General features: G+C 49.2%; 2 protein-coding genes across 2 annotated transcripts in view; one reads left to right on the top strand and one right to left on the bottom strand.

Annotated features, from left to right (window-relative positions):
* The window catches only part of NRAP (nebulin related anchoring protein), a gene marked incomplete at both ends in the record, with an annotated part of 78,013 nt that extends 70,488 nt beyond the window's left edge, over positions 1–7,525 (top strand). Inside the window, 5 exons of the mRNA XM_080694866.1 lie at positions 1,177–1,281; positions 4,409–4,516; positions 5,727–6,038; positions 6,720–6,851; positions 7,421–7,525. Coding sequence (XP_080550992.1) covers positions 1,177–1,281; positions 4,409–4,516; positions 5,727–6,038; positions 6,720–6,851; positions 7,421–7,525 — 762 coding nt within the window. The remainder of the gene's footprint in view (positions 1–1,176; positions 1,282–4,408; positions 4,517–5,726; positions 6,039–6,719; positions 6,852–7,420) is intronic.
* A 568-nt stretch (positions 7,526–8,093) lies between these two features.
* The window catches only part of HABP2 (hyaluronan binding protein 2), a gene marked incomplete at both ends in the record, with an annotated part of 35,915 nt that continues 24,327 nt past the window's right edge, over positions 8,094–19,681 (bottom strand). Inside the window, 9 exons of the mRNA XM_080695408.1 lie at positions 8,094–8,258; positions 10,074–10,219; positions 11,767–11,901; positions 12,987–13,129; positions 14,179–14,413; positions 15,487–15,584; positions 16,599–16,770; positions 17,549–17,668; positions 18,648–18,767. Of these exons, the coding sequence (XP_080551534.1) occupies positions 8,094–8,258; positions 10,074–10,219; positions 11,767–11,901; positions 12,987–13,129; positions 14,179–14,413; positions 15,487–15,584; positions 16,599–16,770; positions 17,549–17,668; positions 18,648–18,767 (1,334 nt within the window). The remainder of the gene's footprint in view (positions 8,259–10,073; positions 10,220–11,766; positions 11,902–12,986; positions 13,130–14,178; positions 14,414–15,486; positions 15,585–16,598; positions 16,771–17,548; positions 17,669–18,647; positions 18,768–19,681) is intronic.

Below are 19,681 nucleotides of genomic sequence, written 5' to 3'. Positions count from 1 at the left end.
TCTGTCTGGATGGTCCTGGGCCATTTGCTTTATCTTTTCTAACCTCGGTTTTCTTATTTGAAGAAGGTGGGAGTGGGAAGATAATGATAGCAAGCATTTCAAAAGATTAAGTGAGTTAAATGAGGATTAAACAAATAAAAACAAAGCTTTTAGCAAGTACCCGGAGTACAGTAAGACCTCTATAAATGCCTCTTATTATGAGTTGATCCATCATCCTAATGATGATAATGCCAAGTTTTATTGAAGAGCCCTTACCAAATACAAGGTCAGATACATCTTAATTGCTGATAGATGGCATTGGAATTAAAAGCTTAATATAACCCAGTTAGAAAAAGAAAAGAACAAGTACATCCAAAGCTTCTTTCTGCTTTTTCTCCCTGTGTAATTTAGCCTCATTTCCTCTCTCCTGTATATATTTTGAGGAACAGAAAGCTAAATGGGTTTTTCCCCCCAGAATTGTCAAGGGTTTAGTTCTACACACACAGTGACTCTGCTCTCCTGTGCTCACAGAGCCAACACTGTACTGACCCGATCCTGTTTGCAAAACCCCAAGTAGATTTAGGAATGGATGTTTTCCTGTCTAAAAATAGATGAGACTCAAACACTTCCTAAAATTGTTTGCAATTCTTGAAATCTCTACCCCCGAAAAGGCCATCATGATGAAATTTGAGCTTTAAAATTGTGTCTTCTTGGGGCTTAGGTGAACTATGAAAACCTTAAGTTTTTGAACATGTTATTTTATAATAAAAAGGATGCATCAGCTGTGTATATTATGATTATTACTACTAATGTTAAGCAACAAAGGCCTGAGGCTGTATTTTGTTACACAGTGTTCAGTTGCAAAAATTCTCTGAACTAGCCACACATCTTAGACTGTATAAAACACACAGGTATGGCCAACCAATATGTTGGTTTATGGCCTATTTGGAGTGGATCTTGGCTGGTATTTTTAACAAGATCTATTTAAAACCAGTTACTTCCACCTTACCCTGGCCACAAAGGTACCCTCCTCACAGAAAAGAGCTCTAGAAGGACACCCTCCATGGGCAGGGCTGGGTTCTGCTTCATCTAGTGGGCAATTGGGTGGGAGGGGAAGAAGAAGGAATCAGCTGCTTCTCACCTGTACTTTTAGCAAGTGCCACTTCTACCTTGACCATAAACATGTCTCACCCACAGCGCCTGTACAGGTCGGGGGATGCGGAATCCTTACACAGATACACCCTGATCCCCGACCACCCTGAGCTCAGCCGAGCCCGCCTCAACGCGCTGCAACTCAGTGATGTAAGTGAACCGGTGGTCCCGATGGCATTGCCCACTTTGGTAAAATTATCTGTGGATTTTTAATTGTTAGAGAAAAGTAAAAGGAAACAAAGGAAGGAGGGAAGGAAGGAAGGAAATAAAGGAGAAAAAGAAAGAAAGGAAAGAAGGAAGAAAGAGAGGAAGGAAGGAAAGAAGGAAGGAAGGCAGAAGGAAGGGGGAAGGAGGGCTGGGAAGGAGGGTGCAAAAAGAAAGAGCAAGGAGAAACCGTGTGTGTCTCTTTCTGTCCCTTTCCTTGATGGGCCACAGTTGCTCACCTATGAAGTAGAAGTGAGGCTGAGCTAAGTTGAGGTATCTTCCCGCTCTAAAATTCTGATTATGGGTGGGCCTGGCTCTAAAGCCCTCAGTCGTGCACTGGGTAACAGGGGCTGCTCCCCAGACCCCAACACGTACTCATTTCTTGGACTCCTTTTCTGTGCCATTCATAGTAGTGTGATAATGCATGGAGTGGTACCATCTCACCTCATCATTTGGAAAGACCCTCTATGGTAGCCCATCCCACCCAAATGTGGCTTGCTCAGTTTCCCTCGGACGCGTGCCCTTTGCGTGCATAACCAAGAAGCTCTTTCCTAATCCTAGGCTTGTTGTTAGCAGGGGTCGGAGGCCCCTGGTTGTAATAGAATAGGCAGCTGCTTAGCCCGCAAAGCTGTGATCCCTGGATAACAGATAGAGAGGCGTTGGAATCAAAAGACATCGTCAGATCGGAATAACACAGGCCGAGTGTGTCGGCCCGGGGCAGCGCGCGGCTTCCCAGAGCCAGAGCATTCTTCCCTCCCTCGCCTGGCCATTGTGTCCTGGGGCTCCGTGCGGATCAACAGCTGCTGCCGCTCACCCCAGAGGTGGCTGCCTCACAGGGGTTGGCGAGGGGCGCCTTCTAGTTAGCGTGTGTATTAGTTTGTTGCGCTTGTAAAGCCCTGTGGGAACCCACGCAGTGAATGCGCTGCTGCTTTGTAAATATGAGTTATTGTGACCATTTGATGCTTTTGAGGGATGTGCCAGGGATAATTTTAGAACAGTAGCTCCGGTGGGCTGACCTCCATCGGGGGAAGCTGGACCGCCCCCTCCGCAGAGCTGGCACAGAACATCCGGCTCATTAATGTGCCGAGGATGGGGAGGCCAGGCCTCCGCTGGAGGGACCCCTGAGGCCCAGAGCTACGGAAACTGGGATAAAACTGCTGGTTCATTTGGGGCTTTGCTTAAGGAGGACAGTCACCCCAGTTGGTAGAGAAGCGTCTTCTCTCTCACAGGGGGGGGCCAGCCTGCAGAGTCCTGGAGCTGAAATTAGCCACCGGGGTGTGGAACTCATGAACCTCATTTGAAAGAGCACTTCTTTGGGGGCGTGTAGAATACGCACAATTGGATCAAGTGCTCTGCGAGGAGGATGTGGAGGCAAAGTGACCTTCCTGGGCAAAGAAAGCCATTGAGATGTGTAAGGCAGCCGGAATAACTCAAAATCAAATGGCTCTAATGTGTGAGGACGAGGACAAAACTGTGCCCACTGTGATCAAGAAGAGGAACGCCCAGGGTTCCAAATCAAAGAGCCTACGGAATGTAAAGAATCCCAGTGGCAAGGCAAAAACCTCAACAGAATGAAAAACTCAAGTGATCTCAACCAAGCAAACAGTATACAGGGGGGAGGGGCCCGGAGAGAGGGAGCGGCGCCTCGGGGGACCCCGGCTTGGGCCACTTTCTGTGCAGTCGACCCCAAGCTGCAGAGACTGGGAAGATGGGGTGCACTGGACACCAGCCTGGGCTGACTTTGGACTCTGGGGTTTGCGCAAAGTTCAGCGTCATTAGCCGGCCCACGTACCCAGTCCCCTGGAGAGCGCAGTGGGGACTTTGGCTGTATCCACTATTGTAGTACTTGTGGACGCCCAGGGAGGAAGCACAAGAGGACCGCTGTCCTGCCACTATCTGAATGCCCCTCCCCTTCTAGAGCTCACTCCTAGCTGCTACAGTCAAGGGTGACCCAGGACTCTACGCATTTGGGTTCTGACTGTCATCCACTGATTAGGTGGTTTCCCCAGCAATGACAGGGTGTGTGGCTTGTGGCATTGGATGCTGGGGGTGAAGGCAGGTGTAGAGGGGGTGGGATCCAGCCTGTCTGGCCTGGGTGCCACAGGGCTCCCTCCAGCGCCAGGTCCTGTGTGTGTGGAGGGGAGTAGGACACTTTGTTTTTTTTTATCTTCCCTTCCTCTTTCACTTATTCCCAATCCCAGCACCAGCCTTGTTCCAGGTATCAAAAGTAAGACTAATTAGAGCCCCCTGAGCTACTGAAAAGTGAGAGAACTGCCCAGTCTAGAGCCGTCACTTTGCCATCTCTTGGTCCTATGTGACTGGATAAGGGAGGCCCCTTCGCTGGGACCTTCCAGGGACCCCTTTCATGGAGCCTTTCTCTTAGCTTGGAAAAAAAATATTCGATTGCATAGGAGATTTTCACACCAGCATTGGTGGTGTGGGCTGCCTGAGAAGTGGGGACAGACGTCCTACAGACTCCCAGAGGGGTGTGAGGACAACTTGAAATGGGAACAAAGGAAAGAGAAAGATGGGAGGCAAGTGGGCTAGGGCTTGGCCAGGCTCTTGACAATGCATGTGATTCAGGGGAAGGTGCCTCCCTTCCAGCCATCGCCGGGATGCGTATGAGAGGCGACAGAATTGGAAATCAAAGCAGCCAAGGGCTGTTACTGGAACGAATGAACACGTAGGGGCAAGACCCATCAGCACCATTAGTGTGTGGGAAGAAACTGGGTCTGGCATCTAGAAGCTACAAACCCTGGGCGCAGTGAATACAGAGATGGGAAGGAGGGGGCGAGGACTCTGAGACCACGGGGTCTAACAAGTGAGCTGGAACCAGAGACCACAGGCCCCACGGTAGCAGGGCCCAATGGTCAGGTTGGGATCTTAGACCTAAAGCCCTTCATGGTAATGCCCTCTAGACTCAGAGCTGAGGAGTCTCTGGGATGGACAGGAGCCATGGGCTCATCCATCCTGAGAACACATATTGCCACGGAACTGCTCTTGCTGAGGATCCATAACACACCAGCTGTGGAGTTACTCCTGCTTACCCCTGCTTTCCTTTTTCTCAATCTAGAAAGTCTACAGAAACTCCTGGGAGCAGACCCGGGCTGGAGGCTATGACTTGAGGCTGGATGCCATCCCGTTCCAGACTGCCCGGGTGTCCAGGGAGATTGCCAGTGATGTAAGGACCCATTTTCTCTCTTTGGGATAGGTTTAAATTTGTATTTCCCAGCTCTGTGGCAAGGCACAGAACATCCTCAGGATTGACAGGATTGTCTCTCCACACCTAAACTGAACATGTATTTCAAAGGAAAAAAAGAACAAGCCTACTTACTAGGATCTTATCCAGGATTATGGAATTGGGAAGGGCGCCCGTCCCCACCCCTCTCTTTCTGTCTCTCTCCCTCTTCTTAAAAGTTGATAGATGGATACCTAGAATTCAGAAATCATAATTGGTTGGTTAGTTCACAACAAAGGGACTTTTAGCTGGAGTAAGGCATGGTAGAGAGAAAGCCATTGGCCTTTGCCCTGGATTGGCTTGAATTCAAATCTTAACTCAGCCACTTAGGAATTAGCTATCTTGAGTAAGTTTGTTTAAATTGCTCAAACAAATCTCTACATCTATGAAATAGAGATTTAACACTTGTCTCCTAGGACTGAGGTAGGGGGGAAGGAAACAAAGTGGTTTGCAGGGTCTTGAGCAGAGCAGATGTTCAAAACATGGCGGCTGTAATTACCAAGAACAAGAGCACCGTTGACTAGACACTAGACACAAGCTCACTCATGAGCGATGGCTTGGAGTCCACAGTGAGCTAAATACAGAAATCAGAACTAGCATTCAGACATGTTCTTAGCAATTAGACACTGAGACATCCAAGCCTGTGATTGGACTCTTCTCACTAAACAGGATAAAGGCCAATGGGTATTATCAAGGATATGTGGTGGGACCACATAGTGATCTTTGGTGGATTAGAAATTTAGCAACACAGAATGAAACAGATCCTTCAGCACAAATGATTTGAGAACCTCTAGAATAGGTCTATGACGGCAGCAAAGGATCAAAGGAAGAATGGGCACACTCCTCTTCCTGTTGGATTAATAGTGATGACAGCAACAATACTAGTATTCACCATCAGTGTGCATCAGTTGGTTCCTGACTCGATGCTCGGCCTCCATCTCATTGAATTCTTGCAACATCATCATATAGGGTGGAGACTCATTCCGCCATTTTATCAGATAGGGCAACCGAGGCTCAGAGAGGCTGGTCTAAGGCCACAGAGTGCGGTCTACTTGAATCCCAAGCCTCTGTTGTGCTTCCTGCTGGGAATCTCATGGGTGGCCCTAAAGGGGAGGTGACCCCTGTGACCCTCCTCCACTCTTCTGACTCGCAGTTCCGGTACAAAGAGGCCTTCCTACGGGACCGGGGTCTGCAGATTGGGTACCGCAGCGTGAATGACGACCCGAGAATGAAGCATTTCCTCAACGTCGGCAGGCTCCAGAGTGACAACGAGTACAAGAAGGACTTTGCCAAGAGTCGGTCCCAGTTCCACAGCCGCACAGACCAGCCGGGCTTCCTCCAGGCCAAGAGGAGCCAGCAGCTGGCCAGCGATGTGCATTACAGGCAGCCCCTGCCCCAGCCCACCTGTGACCCAGAGCAGCTGGGCCTGAAGCATGCACAGAAAGCCCACCAGCTGCAGAGTGATGTGAGCACCTTCGCACAGTCCTCATCACCTTCTAAGGGAGCCAGGTGGAGACGGCATCCAAGACACCCGGCACTTTAGTACCAGGGAGAATAACAGTGATGACCATCCTGTCATCAATGATGACCGTCCAAGCACTGTGCCCTCTAGCCCTCCATCCCAGGACGGCCTCAGTTTACAAATAAGGACCCCAAGGCCAAGAGAGGTTAACGTAGCCACAATCACCCAGAAAATAAGCGGCAAAGCTGGGATATGAGCCCATTTGGCTTGGTGTGGGAGCCCAAGAACTCCATCACGGTGCTGTACTATCTCCGAGGGGTCTTAGTAGCTACCTAACCCTTACACTTTCCCTGGGGGAAAAAAATTGACATTCAGAGAAGGAAAGTGACTTCCTGAAGGCCACAGAGCTGGTTAAAGTAGGAGCTCATGTGCCCAGGTGCCCATCCCCATTGCAGCTGCCATCATTTGAAGGGGAGATGGGAGGGGCGGCATGGCTGGCGGGCTCTCGGCATGTTGGGTCCTCTGCGCCAGGGAGCTCCTGCTTAAGATGAATTTCTCCCCCTGTCTCGACCGTGCTGACAACTATTTCCCACCCTGTGGCTGTCTTTTAATCCTATCTACTAAGTGGTCCGGGTGCCCCAACCCCTGCCCGCTTATTCCCTTTTACCTCTTCCTTTCCCCAAGGTCAAGTACAAATCCGACTTGAACCTGACTAGAGGTGTCGGCTGGACCCCTCCTGGCTCCTACAGAGTGGAAATGGCTCGGCGGGCTGCGGAACTGGCCAACAGGAGAAGCCTGGGGCTCCCGGGGACTTACGTGAGTAGCAAGCTGCACAGCCACCCTGTCTTGCAAGACCACAGGAAAGATAAACTCATTGTTTGTTTTCAAAGTTTATTTTTGGCCAAAGGTCAGCCGGTGCTAAAGAAGTGTGAAACGCTGCTGGAGCAAGGCGCCTAATTTCACGGGTCTGAGATGACCGGGCGGCTGACATGCAGGTTAAACTTCCTGCAGGGCTCTCTCTGAAGTCACAGCCATTAGTTCTGCAGAGGCAAACCTACCGGGGCGACATCAATCCCGGGCCAGGGCAGCCCGGGCTGTGCAGACTGCTTGCTTGTTACAGGCGCAGGAAGGGTCAGGGACTCACTGGCTGCAACAGTCCGCGTTTTGAACCCTACTTTGTTCAGAAGAAAGATGCCCAGTCTAAATGAGAGATCGGCTTTGCTTCCCTCTTGCCTTGAGGGTCCTTTTTCTTGGGCAGGGTGGAGGCAGGGACAAGAGGAGGGAGGGTGAACATATTAAATGCTCCAGGGGGTTATCTTAGTGTGTCTTGCGGGAGCAGGCCGGAGATTCGTTTTAACTCAGGGGGGTGTGTTTGATTTCCGCAGTGGGGGCCGGAGGCAGCAGAGGCTGGAGATCATCCGAGGGGGGAGGTGAACCCGGATGCCACTGAGATTCTGCATGTCAAAAGGAAGAAGGCTCTGCTGGTGTGAATGAGAGAGAGAAGCCTCCATGAGGTTTGCTTGCCCGGAACCTGCTTCCCATGGATTCATTTGGGCAAGCTGTATTAACAAAGGCACACCAGCCCATCCCCAGATGTGCCTTTATTAAAACAACCCTGAAAGCAAATGCAGAATGTCGTGTTTGGGGCCTTCTCCCTAGCACCCGGCGGAGAGCGGTTGGTTCTGTTGAGGACTTTGAGTAGCTGGAGCAGGGAGTGAGGAATCAGGTGACTCCCTCGGGTGCTGGGCACCCTTCAGCCTGCATTTGCAGGTGTCCTTGGTGGAGGCCATCTCCGTGAACACCGTTTTTCTCAAGGGTGCAGTTGTAACCAGAAGCAAGCCTAATAGATTTCACGTCAAGTCCATCATGTCTGGGTTCCCCAGGGAGACAGAGGGAGCCCAGTGGGGCAGTGCTAGGCCAGCGAGGTCCAGGCTGGGCAGCAGCTGTGTAGACACTCTGTCAAGTGGCCTCCTGGTGGCTCCAGGGGCATCCTTTGTTGCCCAGGAAGGCCACCTTGGAGCCAAGGAGAATGTGCTCTGGGGTCCCGAGGACAGCACCTTAGGGCCCAGACTCCCTTTGGATGGTGCTTTTGATCCAGTTTAGGAACTTGGTAACTTGGGTGTAGACGCCTGGCTTCTTCCCACATTCCTGGCCCCAGCTCACGATGCCATAGACGTAGTAGGTACCATCCTTCTCACAGGTCAGAGGGCCTCCAGAGTCACCCTGAGGGACAGAGCAATGTGAGTTCAGCCTTGTGAATGGACCACTCTCAGACACCTCCTAGGGGCACCAGGGGTGACAGGGTGGAGTTGCCTGCCAGCCACTGGGGCCATCTCTTCTCCTACTTCCCGTGACACAAAGATCTGAAGGGAGAGATGCTAAGAGAATCCTCAGTCCCGGAGTCCAAGAGGGCCTGGCAGAGAAGCCCAGGGCTGCAGGCACAGCGCTGCGTGCAAACCTCCGGATGTTATCAGAGTTTTGAGGCAGCCAGCCAGGGAGGTGGTTTAGACAGGGCCACTCACAGGGCAGGACGACGGGGACTTGGAGGCAGCATAACCTAGATATTCAGCCTAGGCTATGGCATTGCATCTTCTGGGTCCAAACAGGCTGCAGGCCATGGGACCCTGGGCCTCAGTTTCTCAGTTGTAAACCGTGGATGGCAGTAGACACCCCTCCCCAGGGTTCCTGTGAGGATTCTCTGTAAAGTACATAGAACAGTGCCCGGCTGGTTTTGAGCCCCCAGAAGTATGGAGGATAAAGATGGGGAGAAGGGTGGAGAGGAGGGAGGGTGCCTCACAAATACTACCACTTACATCCTGCCACTAATAGGTTTCTCAGTATGAATTCTCTCTCCTAACCTTAGCCACCCTCATGAGCTATGGACACCTCAGTTCCTTAGGCATCTAGGAGTGCAGGATTACTTTGGTTATTGATAAGGGCCACACAGTACGAGACAGAGCCAGGTTTCAAGGCCGTGGCTATTGGTTTCCAAAGCCTGCAAATGGGGCCCTTAGGTTATCGAAGGAAGTGAACAGTTTATTTTCTTACTCATCTTCCAGGGGCTTAGGGAAAAATTGTACCCTCTGCCCTTGCCTCCCCTCTGACTATGTGACTATCCATGCCCCCACTTGGTGAGGGACAGAAGGTAACAGTAGAACCTCACACCTCAAAGACTCCTCTCTTTCCCATCCCTTAGTGGGCTCAAGACTGGCAAGTCATTGCTGGGCCACCAAGAAGCCAGGATTTGAAGGTGGCCATGTTGGGTTTTCCAGCACGGGTGGTGGTTTATGAGCACAATACACTGGGCAGGAGATCCTAAACTGAGGTGTTTCTGGGAGTCTGGGAAGAATATATGCTGTGGGACATGAGCCCCACAGGGAGAGGGAATACAGGGAGTAGATTTAGACTTGAGACAGGGACCCAAGTCATTCTCAATCAATATTTATCTCTCTCTCTCTCTCTCTCTCTCTCTCTCTCTCTCTCTCTCTCTCTCTCTCTCTCTCACACACACACACACACACACACATTTAAATTCTAATGATTATTAATATAGTTTAATACCATTGTGACATCTCTAGGCCTTACATCTTTTTCCTTTTAGCCACTGGTCTTGCGGACAGTTCCCTGTTTCCTGGGATTTAAGGGGCATACTGCCAGACACTGAGGGCAGAAGTGCTATCTTCACAATTAAACCCCGCGGAGCAAAGTCTCAAAGGCTTTGGTGTCCTGCAGACTGGAGTTGTTCAAAGCTCTACCACCCACCAGCCTGTTGCTGTAGGTCAAGAAAAGTTCTCTAAGCATCTGTAAGATGGTGCTCATGATAGGCTGCCATGAGAGTCCAATTAGACAACGCAGGCACCTTGACCAATGTGGCTATTGCACCGAGACACCCTAAGGTGGATTCAGGGGCGCCTGTGCCTCAGCTTTGAGGGGGTGGCCCCCTGACCCTGGCCCCATCATGGCCTCCCAGGAGCCTCTTTGCCCAGCATAAGACCCTTCCAGTATCTCCTTCTCTACATGCCAATCGGAGTCTCCGACCTGGCAGGTGTCGTGCCCAGGTTTCTGAAGGTTTCCTGCACAAATCATACTGTCGTCGATTGTGTGGTCATAGAGTCGGCGGGAGTTGCACAAAGTGTTGGAGATCAGCTTGACTCTGGCATCCAGAAGCTGGCGGGACCCTTCTCCTGAGGGACAGGGAAGAGAATCACTACTACAGGGGTCAGGGTGTACCCACTCACCAGGAGCTAGCAGTAGAAAGCAGAAATCCACCAGCTCTCAGCTCAGGAAGAAAGGGGTTTTCCAAGAGACAGGCAAAAAAGCCTTATCTCCCCACCCAGGGGTCCCTTTCCTCCAGAGTTTTCCAGGCCTGTACAGACATGAAAAGCTGTACCGCTCATGGTGGAACCGTTTCTTCCCTCCTTTGTCTGTCCTACTGGGCCATGAGGTCTGGGGGTGGGGTGGGGACAGGTGTAGCCTCTTAGCCATTTTTAAATTCTCTATGCCTAGCAAAATGGCTAGCACGCAGTATATTCTGAATGAATGAATGAATGAATGATAAACAAGTGAAGTACCCTGGTGCCTTAAATTACTTGCTTTCCAGAGATTCCCCCCCCCAAAGATAACCAAATCAATCCAGACATGTCATTGACTTTGAACATATAGTGTTAGAGGACCATTCATGAAAAAAAATCATTCTATCCCAAAGCCCTATAATATTCCCTACTAAGATATCAGCATGCCAACCAGATCATATTGAGCAGAATAGAGGGGAAACGGTTTAGATGAACTATAATGAAGACAACTACCAGAAGTTTCTGGTTGACCCTAAATCAAATCAGCCGGAAATCACCTTTCTCAAAAGCCTCTAACAAATTTGTATACAAAAAAAAAAAAAAAAAATATATATATATATATATATATATATATATATATATAGTCTCACTTTCTTTGTGAATACAGACCTATTTAAAGTGATTTTTGTGCCAGACATGGTGGCATATGCCTGCCATCCCAGTACTTGGGAGGATGAGACAGAAGGATTGCAGGTTCCAGGCCAGCCTCAGTAACTTAGTGAGGCCCTCAGCAAATTTGTGAGACCTTGTTTCAGATAAAATATTTTAAAAACTAGGGATGGGGATATGGCTCAGAGGTAGAATGCCTCTGGGTTCAATCCTGAGTAGTAAAAAAAAAAAAAAAAAAAAAAAAAAGATTCTTCCTTTCCATTATTAAGGACAAGATTGTAAGGGGCAACAAATATATTTTGAGTATGTGGCAGAGACTTGAACACCTTTGAATTACTTGTATTTGAGGATTTAATCTGGCTGTAATCAAATTACCTTGGAGATAAGTATGATTACTGAGAAACTAAAACTGAGGTGTTCAAGCAAAAAAGCCAAGAATCTACTGCAAGTCTGGGTGACACCAAGGTCCAGGTTCTTTCCAGTCCACCTGGAGAAGGGCAGAGGCTGTCAAAGATGCAGGATCAATGTGTTAGAAGAGTCGAGTACCCAGGGGCAAGGCCAGGGGCCCACGTGGAGGTCAGGAAAGATCAGGGAAGGTTCCTAGCAAATGGTGCGATTTAACTAGCAAAATGAAATGGTGAGGTGGACGCTTCCTTTTGGTAATGCATTTTGAACTTGTTTCAAGTGCAGACGAACAGTTGAGGCTGGCCCTTTTTTCTCTGGTTGATGGAGCCCTCCCGAGTCTCAGGGGAAGGCACGGCCAGGCTCACCTGTTTCTGTTACACCCCAGCCAGAGATGTGGCACTCAGTCCCAGAGGGAAAGGGTTCATCGGGCAAACATACAGTCTTCACGTACTTGGATTCCACAGCGCAGTGACCATCAACCGGCTTTAACTTGAGCAAAGCTAGATAGAGAGACAGAGGAAGTGGATGGATGGGATGCTGTCTCTTTGCGTGTGTGTGTGTGTGTGTGTGTGTGTGTGTGTGTGTGTGTGTACCTCTGAGCTATACCCTCCGCCTTTTTTTTTTTTGAGCAGGTTCTCACTAAGTTGTGGAGGGCCTCACTAAATTGCTGAGGCTGGCTACAAACCCACCATCCTCCTGTCTCAGCCTCTGAAACACTAGGATCACAGGAATGTGCCACCATGCCCAAGTGTCTCTTTACAGAGAAACATCAGCTTTGGCTTGCTCTGGAAGGTGGTCATAGCAAAGCTCCAACCCCAATGCCTGAAAAACGTCTTTCTCAATCATTTTGTTTTTTTAAACTTCCACCAAGAAGTAGTAATACAGGCTGAGAATAATATTAGGAATAATAGATGAGTTTGAAATAAATTCTAATCCATTTTTAAAAAGTAGGCTGAGCCGGGCGTGGTGGTGCACGCTTGTAATCCCTGCGCTTGGGAGGCTGAGACAGGAGGATCACACAGGTTCGAAGCCAGCCTCAGCTACTTGGTGAGGCTCTCAGCAACTTAGTGAGACCCTGTTACCAAATAAAATATAAAATAGGTCTGAGAGTATAGCTCGGAGGTAGAAAGCCTCTGAGTTCCACCCCCAGTACCACAAAAAAAAAAGTAGGCTGAAAAAGGGGAGAAACTAGAAATAGGGCCCAGAACTGGGGGCCCGGTAGCTTAAGAGCATAATTGCTTCTGTACCAGACCACCGAGAGGTGCACAACAGACCCATTTTATAGAAGAGAAAACTGAGGTTCAGGAAGTGGCCTAGTTCCCAGGAAGCAAGGAGCTGGGATTCAAGGCCAAGCACTTTCCACAACACAATGTTTCTGCATCCCTTAATTTAAGAGCCCATTATCTATAACATAAACACACACTCTTACGGATGAGAAAGCTCTGGAATAATTCCTTGACCTTACAGGATCCACAAGGGACCCAAAATGGTCAAGATCGCCATCTAAACCAAACCTCAGCTTTCCTTCAGTGGAGAAATCCACCCAGGACAAGCCCACAGGGGACCCTTGGCAGAGGAGACTTGCCAATGTCATTGTGGGGAATGTCATTTCTTTCGTTATAGTGGCTGTACTTGACTATCTTCTCCACCCTGAAGGTCTGCTCATGGAACTCTGTCGTCTTCAGGTCCTGGTCTCCCAGCACGACCTTTAGATGTTTGGTTTTGATGCTGTGATGGGGAAATAAGATAGTTGGGAGACTGATCTGGGATATGAGAGGCAGAAGCCACACGCTTCTGAGCTGTGTGACCTTTGACGAACCCCTGACCCTCTTGTAGCCTCAGCTTCCCCATCTGTAGCCCTTGGCTTCCTCAAAGAACACTGCTGTGGATTCCCAATAACACGATGCAAGGGAACTGGTTGATTGATGCCAGAGGGCTCCAAGCCCAGGTTGTCATTTTTATCCTGCTCTACCCGAGAGACTTTCCATTGTCCCTGGTTCTTGCAAAAAGACAACTATTGGGGTTTTGAACAAATACGCAGAAATCACAGGTAGTTACCAATGTTCACTTCTCTGGCTTCTCTTGGGAAGCACCCTGGGATCCCAGAACAAATCATTCCGTGGCAGGGCGGACTGCAAGACCCTTAGGACCTCTCCAAATCCTGAGCTGCTTCACGGGACCAGCCCTGATCATGAACTTTGGTGACTTGGAAGTGGTAATGCGTCCGCTTTTTTAAGACACACAGGAGGACTGGCGGAGGACACCTGACCCTGAGGGCTCATTGGTGACCCACAGTGGGTCGGGTTACTTTTCTCTGTGGCAAGACTGCAGAGGTTCCGGAAGCAGAGAGATCTGAATAGGCCCCCACGCACTTACTTTCTGTCCACGTGGCACCAGGCAAGGTACTGAACTGGGTGCTGCCCCAACACCCAGGTCCTCAAGTGATGAAAGGGGAAGAATAATAATACATCACTTCCCTCTGTAGATATCTGCAAATACCTGCTGTAGCCACTGGGGATGCCTCAGTGAATAAAATAGATAAAAAATTCTCTAACTTCCCCCCACCACTTGCCTTCCAGCAGACAGTTCGAAGGATTAAGTATCATATAATACTATGTGCAATGCCCTGGTAAACCTTGTAGACATGGTAGCTGTTTCCTCTGGTCTTAAAGAACCACTCCTGCCTCTGGAGCATCACCCCTAATTCCTTCCAGAGGTATCCAGATGCCTCCTCCTGCACTCAGGTCACCTGGTCCCTGGTCCCACGGGGAACCTACTCAGTACAGTGGGCAGCAGTGAGCACCCAGCAGGGGTGGATCAGCGAGCCCCCGCAGAAGTGGCCTTGGGGCATGGAGGTGGTCAGAGGCAGCGAGGTCTGCAGGGACACCTGCCACGGGTGCTTGCCCGCCGTGCTCTTAAAGCCTCCGTAGATCCGCTTGAACTTCCTCTCCGCTATCTCCGTCCTCCCGCAGAAGTCAAACCCCGGCAGCTTGACCAGGGACTCAGCAACATCTGCGAGACACGAGAGGATGCATCACACAACCCAGCCTCCTTCTGGTCCCTCAGAGGGACCCAGTCAGAGGGGTGACTGAGCCCAGCAGCCCGGCGAGTATTCAGAGCTAAGGAATGGTGCCCAGGAAGGGGGCGGGTGTGCACAAAAGATAATCTTGATGAATAATTTTGATGAATGTTAAGCAAGTCTATAGAGCAATGAAGACTTTGCTTTTTTCTTCTTATTTCAAAGTGTGTTATTCCTGGGATCTACACCTCTACACGCAAATACACATGGAGATCACTCAACTATTTTTTGATGCCACGTACTCTACAGTGGAGGCCTTTTCAGTGCAAAGAGGAGGCTATCCAGATGAAGTAGGCAAGATGCCTGCACAGAAACTGGGATACAGAGGAAGAGAGAGAAGTGTATGGATGATGTCCTGCTCCCTTCCCTGGAGTTCATAAGGAAGAAGGGATTGCACTTTATTTAGATCAAGGAGGAATTCTTGGAGGAGGGGATACTTGGGTTGTTCCTTAAAGAACAACTGGAAATGAACAAGAGCAGATATGGAGTGAAGTGTGAGAAACAGCTGTGACCATAAGAGCAAAGGCCCAGATGTCTCACTGGTGAGGGAGGGGATCCTGCTGGTGAGAGTGGGTGGGCACACTGCCCAGATGTGGGCGCAGAGGCAGGCCAGGGACGACTGGCAGGAAGGCTGTCCCGCTGCGATTCAGGCCATGTGGCATCACGCCCTGAGCAGCCACTGGGCCTCTCTGGTATTGGTCGCCGCGGCACAGCCGGGGCCTGGCCCAGCTCCTGGGACACAGCAGGGGTCACTGCACAGCATCTGGACATGCTGACTGCTGGCGCAGCATCAGCAAACACAAGTTTAAAGCTGGCCTGAGTGGACAAAGGTGTCCAGGTCTGTTGGGCATCCCAAGGGGCACAGGTAGAGCGGGTCGGGTAGGTGCGGGATGGAGTGGGAACAGCGGGTGTGGAGGGGGCACTGGGCTGGGAGGAATAGGGTACAGGAACTTCCATTCATGGACAATCAGCTCCCACCCCTGGGGCCGAGGGACAGCATGCTCACCTGGGGCCGAGCAAGCCAAGACATCACAGTACTCCCATTTCACCTTCTCACTGTTCACCTTAATGAAACACCAGGGCTTTTTGTCTCCATCTGGATTTCTAAAATCAAAAGCAAGATAAAGCAGGGTCAAGGTTTGGAGAACTCAATGCTGGCTCTGCAGATGAATCCTCTGACGGAGGAGCAAACCTCAGCATGCAAAGAAAGTCATGGCTTTTTGGCAAAATCTTATAGAAGAGAATTCCAAGTACCAGAGGGAAACTCAGAGGCATGTTTCAGACTTATGGGATACATCAAGGAAAAAGAAATGAGATTCCCGTTGAAAACCCTTCTTTGTCAGGGAAGTAAAATGGCCACAGAAGTCTAGCGAGAGCTGGGCACCTCTGCCTAAAGTTCTGAGTTCCAGACAAGGAGGTGTACACAAAGACAGACAGCAGCTCAAAGAGTGTAAGTGGAAAGTAACTAGTGTTTTGCATGTGCACACACACACACACACACACACACACACACACATCCTCTCGCTTGTGGAGCCAGTTTGAAACATGCAAAGCTTCCTGTCCTTTATATGCAAATAATCAAAACCATTGGCTTTGGTTATACACAGGGCTGTGGTAAAGGTAGCAGAAGGGGAAGGGGCATCTCTGTCACCATGGAGAAAGGGCTCAACATTATCCTTACTTGGGAAAATCTGATGCCCTGTAGCAGAGACCTTAATGCCTACCAGACATTCCATTTGGTCTATATTTTCTCCCTTGAAGTCATGTGGGGCCATGTGACTACTTCTTACCACCAAGAAAATATGTGCAGGGAGATGGTGTGTCACATCTAGGTTGAGATAGTTTTTTTTTAAAAGTGCTATTTTTTTCAGTCTCTTCTCTCCATTCTGGGTTTGGGAGAAATTTTGTGAAGCTAAATCCCCCAACACCCATGACACATGTAGCATGAGTAAGAAATAAAGTTTGATGGCTTTGGGACACTGAGATGGAGGGGGTTGCTTGTTACAGCAGCATAACCTCACCGGGTTGATAGGACAATTTCCCTAAAAAGAAGGTTGATGAGTTTCAATGATCAGTTTCAAAATGAAAGCCAAGCCTAGGGAAGAAGGCCAGTTTCACCTGCAGAAGTTGTGCTCCCCAATCCCATGGGCCTCAGCTTCCTCCATAAACATGTTGTAATTCTCCGGCAAAAGGAGGTGGGAGTTCCAGTGAAGGCACGAGTGCTGGTTCACCGTCCTGCTTGTTCTACCACGGTATGAATGGCCATCGCCAACAAAGCAGTCGTCGGGACCTTGGGGAGAGCAGGCAGAGTGGTGAGCACAGACAGCGAGGGCCAGGCTACGCCCAAGCAGGTGGGGAGGGTGGCTTATTAAGGGGCCATAGGATTGGACCTATTTAGCATCTTTAGATTTCGCCATGAAGTTCCACAATGTTCTACATCAAATCCATCTTTCCAACACAAACTATAGTGGTTGGGAGGCAGTTGGGAATTTAATTCCTTAATTTTTGGCTCACTAAAGAACAGGGGAAGAGTGAATTGAGGCCCAGGTATGCTTGGGTGTGTCTGATTTGCCTGAGTTACTACATCCCAGATTATTATTTTATTTTTTCCATTTTTTTTGGTTCTTTTTTTTGGGGGGGCGGGTTACTGGGAATTAAACCCAGGGGAATTCTAATTCTAAGCTACATCCTCAGCCCCCACTTTCTGTGGTACTGAGGATGGTCCATCTCCCTTTTTAAATTTTTTAATTTTGAAACAGGATCTCAGCAAGTTCCTGAGGCTCTCACTACATTTCTGAGGCTGGCCTCAGACCTGTAATACTCCTGTCTCAGCCTCCCAAACACTGAGATAATAGGAACACACCACCATGCCCACCTACGTTACTAGTTTCTTTACATAAAATCAGACATACCCCACACCCTTAAGTTGGGAAGATGTGGCAATAGAAGAGTTTGAAAAACTTGACTTGAACCACATTCTGGTAACAAAACCCCAAAAGAAAAGGATTTCACAGGCCTTGCATGTGGTGCTGAGTTTCAGAAGACATGGTGACGGCAGACACTCATACCTATTTCACAGAATCTCCCCTTGAACTGGTCAGGACAGGTACAGCTAAACCTGGATCTCCGTCTGTGGCGAGAGCAGATGCCCCCATTCTGGCAGGGATTTGGCCTGCACACGGGAACAGCTGTGAACACAGGAAGTGGGCCAGGAGGCTCTGCACAGGACCTGCAGCCTCCGTTAGAGACAAAAAGGAGGTATCGGTGGCCTTCTGCCGCCACCTTGCAGAAGAGATGGGCCCCCAGAGGGAAAGACAGACCCGCTGACACTAGTAAATACACACATGGACTCTAGGAACACGAGCGAGAGGTGGAGGGTGTATAAAAATAAAACTGCTGGTGTGGATGGTCACTCCGTAAGGAGTAACAAGAGGCACAGACTGAGCCGGGACTTTGGGGCCACGCCGAGCTAGGTTAAAACTTGGCTCTGGCCCTTGAGAGCTGTGTGGCTACAAGCAAATTTGTGAACCTTTCTGAATGTTGATTTCTTCTTTGGTAAAACTTTTCATGGCAGAGTTCTTGCAAGACTGTGAGAGAGAGAGAGTATAACTCCCCTCAGGTGGTGCTTGACAGACAGCCAGTGACTCAGTAGAAACTAACTTCCCCACACGGCCCAGCTCAGGAATAGATCAGCGCCTACTTCCTACAGGAAGTGTGTGTCAGGATGATTCCTTAAGGATGGGAAAGTACGCAGATTACTCAGTGCCCACTGGGATCTCCAGGAAGGATTGCTATTACTACTACTACTACTACTATTATTATTATTATTATTATTATTATTATTATTAATTACTTGGCACTGGGGATTGAACTCAGGGGCATTCTACATCTGAGCTTCACTCCCAGCCCTATTTTATTTTATAGCTTTGAACGGGGTCTTGCTAAATTGCTGAGGATCTTGAGAACTTTCTGAGGCTGACCTCAAACCCGCAATCCTCCTGTCCCAACCTTCCAATAAGAGAGGATGAATTTTAAAATCCTAGTTAAGAGGGCCATCTTGGGTAGCATGAAAAGTTCAGATACATCTAGAATTACAGGAAGATGCAGAGACCCCAGGCACAAGCTAGTACAGAGAAGACCCAGCAGAAGAGGGACCCCAACACTTACCTCTGGAGCAGTCTGAACCAGTGTATGGGTATTTACAGGCACAGCGGTAGTAGGGAGGGCTCTGGGTAATGACACATTCACCTCCTCGGCCACATGGGTTGTTCTTGCACTTGTTATGTGCTGCAGAAGACCCATACATAGAGAAGTGGGGGAAAGGGCGGGCCATTATTTGGGGCACATTTTATCTAGAATGATGCCTGCATAGGACAATATCATTGGGTGGGGCAAGGGTGTGGCATCCAGCACCCAAGGCCCTGTCCATGGTTCTGAAACTGCACACTGCACCCAGTTGAGGCTTCTCTCTCATCCTTGGGTCATGCACAACTGCTTCCTACATTCCTCTCAGTGCTCACACTGTTTTTCCATCTTAATAAAAACACTAATCAATTTTTACAACTTCAACAGAGAGATGACTTTGTGTGTGTGTGTGGTCCTGAGGATTGAACCTAGAGGCATTCTACCTCCAAGTTATAGCCCCGGCCCTTTTGTTATTTCTTTGTTTTGAAATGGTTTGCTCACTTGTTTGCGGAGAGTCTTGCTGTTCTTGAATCTGTGGTCTTCCTGTCTGAAAGCCTGTCTCAGCCTCGCAAGTATTGGGACTGACACCACGCCTAGCCAGAGCTGCAATTTTAATCTTTCTATCTTATAACTGGTTTCACATTTCATTTTACAAATTTACCAGGAGTTGAAGGGTGAACCCAAACATTGTGTTCATACCCAGCATCCTCCACCATCCTGAAACATTTATGGAAGGAATAAGAGACGGGACACAGAAGAAAGAACTCAATTATGAAGCCCGCTATACTCACAAGACCCTCCTGGCCTCACTCCACCCCTGTTAAATGGTTGCTAGAACAGAAGGAGAAGGTACATATGTTTCCTCTAATATGCCCAAACTAGGGATCGTAGAGGATACCAGTGGTACTCCAGATAATGGAGGGGAAATACCAGCAAAGCCTGAATGGAAAGATAGGAGAGGAGGAAGGCTGAACTTGATTAATGAGGGTCTACATCTGAATATGTGTAAAATTATT

The sequence above is a fragment of the Muscardinus avellanarius genome (genome assembly GCF_963383645.1).
Source record: "Muscardinus avellanarius genome assembly, chromosome: 4".
In the NCBI taxonomy this organism is placed as follows: domain Eukaryota; kingdom Metazoa; phylum Chordata; class Mammalia; order Rodentia; family Gliridae; genus Muscardinus; species Muscardinus avellanarius.
The sequence above is the reverse complement of the archived record's forward strand: the minus strand, read 5'-3'. Positions and strand labels throughout refer to the sequence as shown.